The 3674-nt window shown below is 52.4% G+C and overlaps 1 protein-coding gene across 1 annotated transcript; it reads left to right on the top strand.

Annotated features, from left to right (window-relative positions):
• Positions 1-756: 756 nt before the first annotated feature.
• Positions 757-2232, top strand: LOC136941515 (potassium voltage-gated channel subfamily A member 2). Its single transcript, XM_067234036.1, has one exon. The coding sequence runs from the start codon at positions 757-759 to the stop codon at positions 2230-2232; it is 1476 nt and encodes a 491-aa protein (XP_067090137.1).
• The last annotated feature ends 1442 nt before the right edge of the window (positions 2233-3674 follow it).

The following is a 3674-nucleotide window of genomic DNA, read 5'->3' as shown; positions in this document are numbered from 1 at the left end:
TCACAAGCTGTTGGTGGAAACTTGTACTGTTTTGACCAAGCCAGAATTTAAGCACAGGTGTGTTAAAATACTTTAGCAGATTGTACAGCAACATTGTGTTTGGTTGATAGTTGTTTCATTTGAGTTTTCCCTCAGATCTGGACATCATTTCACATTAGACCTTCACACCCACTTAGCCTCCTCTCCTGCTAAATCCCTAGATATAGTATGTCTAAGGTTATACCAAACCATATCGATTATTACAAAATGGTACGTTGAAACCTTACCTGACACGTTGATCTCTGCTCTCTACTGTCTCTCCTGTCTTTCCTCTCTCTCATGTCTCTCCCCTCTTCTCCTCTTTTCTCCTCAACACTCTCCTCTTCTTCTCTCCCTTCCTCTCCTCTCTCATTTCTCTCCCCTCCTCTCCTTCTGCTGCAGGACAGATCCTAGGTGACATCCTGTGGCCCTCAGGCCTCTACGGCGTAGAGCCCCCTCCCTCTCCTGCCCCATATCCTCTCCTGCCCCCCTCTCCTGCCCCACATCCTCTCCTGCCCCCCTCTCCTCCCCCACATCCTCTCCTGCCCCCCTCTCCTCCCCCACATCCTCTCCTGCCCCTCTCTCCTCCCCCAAATCCTCTCCTGCCTCCCTTTCCTCCCCCATATACTCTCCTGCCCCCCTCTACTGCCCTCTCTCCTCTCCTGCCCCCTTCCCTCTCTGGCCCCCTACATCCAGCCCCACTGAGAGGTGCAGGCCTCCCCCTCCTCCCTCTCCAGAATGACTGTTGCCGCCGGCGACCCCTCTGACGAGGCCGCTGCGCGCCCTGGCCAGGACTACGACCCTGCGGCCGACCATGAGTGCTGCGAGAGGGTGGTCATCAACATCTCCGGCCTTCGCTTCGAAACGCAGCTCAAAACCCTCTCCCAGTTCCCAGAGACCCTCCTGGGGGACCCCAAGAAGAGGATGAGATACTTCGACCCACTGAGAAACGAATACTTCTTCGACAGGAACCGGCCCAGCTTTGACGCGATACTCTACTACTACCAGTCGGGCGGCAGGTTACGACGGCCCGTCAACGTCACGCTCGACATCTTCTCCGAAGAAATCCGCTTCTACGAGCTCGGGGATGAGGCGATCGAACTGTTCAGGGAGGATGAGGGATTTGTCAAGGAAGAGGAACGCCCACTGCCAGATAACGAGTTCCAGAGACAGGTGTGGCTTCTGTTTGAATACCCGGAGAGCTCCGGTCCGGCCAGGATAATAGCTATCATCTCCGTCATGGTTATCCTCATATCCATCGTCAGCTTCTGCCTGGAGACCCTGCCCATCTTCCGCAACGATGAGGACGAAGTGCAAAGGGTCTTGATGCCCGACGGCAACTACACCATGATCTACACCTCCACCTACTTCACCGACCCGTTCTTCATCCTGGAGACGCTCTGCATCATCTGGTTCTCCTTTGAGTTTCTGGTGCGGTTCTTTGCCTGCCCGAGCAAGGCAGGCTTTTTCGGGAATATCATGAACATTATTGACATTGTGGCCATCATCCCTTACTTCATCACCCTGGGCACTGAATTGGCGGAGAAGCCCGAAGATGGCCCAGCGGGCCAGCAGGCCATGTCACTGGCCATCCTCCGAGTCATCCGTCTGGTGAGAGTCTTCCGTATCTTCAAACTCTCCCGCCACTCCAAGGGGCTTCAGATTCTGGGTCAGACCCTGAAAGCCAGCATGAGAGAGCTGGGCCTGCTCATCTTCTTCCTCTTCATAGGGGTGATCCTGTTCTCAAGTGCGGTTTACTTCGCGGAGGCCGACGAACCAGAGTCCCAGTTTGAAAGCATCCCGGACGCCTTCTGGTGGGCCGTGGTGTCCATGACGACAGTGGGCTACGGCGACATGGTTCCGACCACCATCGGCGGCAAGATCGTCGGCTCGCTCTGCGCCATCGCGGGCGTGCTGACCATTGCCCTGCCCGTGCCCGTTATAGTGTCCAACTTCAACTACTTCTACCACCGTGAGACGGAGGGAGAGGAGCAGGCCCAGTACCTGCAAGTCAACGTCCCCAAAGAGGACTCCAACGAGGAGCTCAAGAAGAGCCAGAGCGGCTCGACCATGAGCAAGTCGGACTACATGGAGATCCAGGAAGCTGTGAACAACAGCAACGAAGACTTGCAGGAGGAGAACCTCAAAACGGCCAACTGCACGTTGGCCAACACAAACTACGTCAACATCACTAAGATGCTCACAGACGTGTAGCGGCATGTCTGCCCCCCACCCCCCCCCCCCACCCCCCCACCCCCCCCCCCCCCTCAGGGTGAGATGTGGGGTGGATAGATCAGATGGGATAGGGGGGAGGCGTTCAGCCTGCCTTCTCAGATGTGCTGGCATATCAAGGCAATAGATTAAGGACGCACACGCCAATATAAGCGACGATCTAAAACAAAGACCATCTGCCCCTCACCTCCCCTCTTCATCATCTACCACACCTTGCCCTCAAACTCCTAGCACCTTGTCCTGATCCTGTCAGACAGACTGCAAATCCAAATGTTTCAATTATCTGCATGGAGCCGGCTTTATCTTTGTGACTGTTTCAAATCAATACCCTGCTCGAAACAATAGCCAAACGTCAAGCTAAAAAAATTAACAAAAAAGGACACAAAAAGAAATTAAAGACGAGTGACAGAGTAAAAAAATATTCAAAAAAGGCAGCCATCTTTAACTTCCAAATGTAAACATCATCCCTGCTGCTGCTTCTTCTGGCTCCGTCTCCCCGGCAACATGCCTGTCTGCAAGACGCACTGTGCCTCCGCACTCTTCAGACGAGTCTGGCGAGTGCGCTCCGTGAAAAGCTGCTTCTGGAAGCTAGGGAAACCAAACTGTTTCTCGTGGCCGCCAACTGTCACCTGGAGATGACAGAGCGTGTGTGAGGACCAAGCAAGCATTCTCTGTTCTGTGGGAGGCTTGGAGAGGGTGTGAGGGTGAGAGCGAACCCATGTGGTCTAAAGGACGAATGACATCCATCAGCTCCCAGCTCATGGTTCGACACCTTTTTTTCCAGTAGACATCGGTATCTGATGAACGACTGAGAGTGGCCTTGACTTTTCACTGCTTTTAGTCTCACATTGTTTATGTACTGTATGTGCGATGCAAGCCTCCCACTCGACTTTACTGCAGAGCTTTCAGGACAAAGTGAATGTTTTCTCTCCTGTTTGTTTTCACTCATTTACACTTAGCGGTTCGACTGACCTCGGTAGTTGTGACATCACAATGGTAGTCACATAGGTACGCACTACCTACTGTACGTAGGTAGCAACTTTGCATGTAGCTCTTATCCGAATAAGAATTTCACTCACAACTCTTAATTGCTTCAGCACACTACTCTATATGTGTCTGTATGATAGCCCTTGTTGCAATTTTCCATCTCATGAAGGGATTCCTCGTTTATAACGAGGTTCTCCGGCATAGTGACAGAATAACTGGCAAAGATGAACATCCCGAATCCTCTGTGACGGGAATATACGGGAATATATGTCCTCCTCGGCTTTACTGATTCTACTCAAACGTAGCATTCCCAATAGCGGTTGATGTCACCGTCGTCATTGTCCTGGTTAGCAGTGTAGCTTAAGTGTCTCGGAACCTCACCTTAGAATACGGTTGTGTTTTCAGACCCGAAACATCATCCTCAGACTGAGTTCCAG

The sequence above is a fragment of the Osmerus mordax genome, chromosome 1 (genome assembly GCF_038355195.1).
Source record: "Osmerus mordax isolate fOsmMor3 chromosome 1, fOsmMor3.pri, whole genome shotgun sequence".
In the NCBI taxonomy this organism is placed as follows: Eukaryota; Metazoa; Chordata; class Actinopteri; order Osmeriformes; family Osmeridae; genus Osmerus; species Osmerus mordax.
Note: the sequence above shows the minus strand (reverse complement) of the source record. Positions and strands in the feature narration are given on the sequence as shown.

What these genes read in the sequence shown, in the direction of transcription:
- LOC136941515 (XM_067234036.1), top strand. Translation starts at nt 757, where the DNA reads ATGACTGTTGCCGCCGGCGACCCCTCTGACGAGGCCGCTGCGCGCCCT.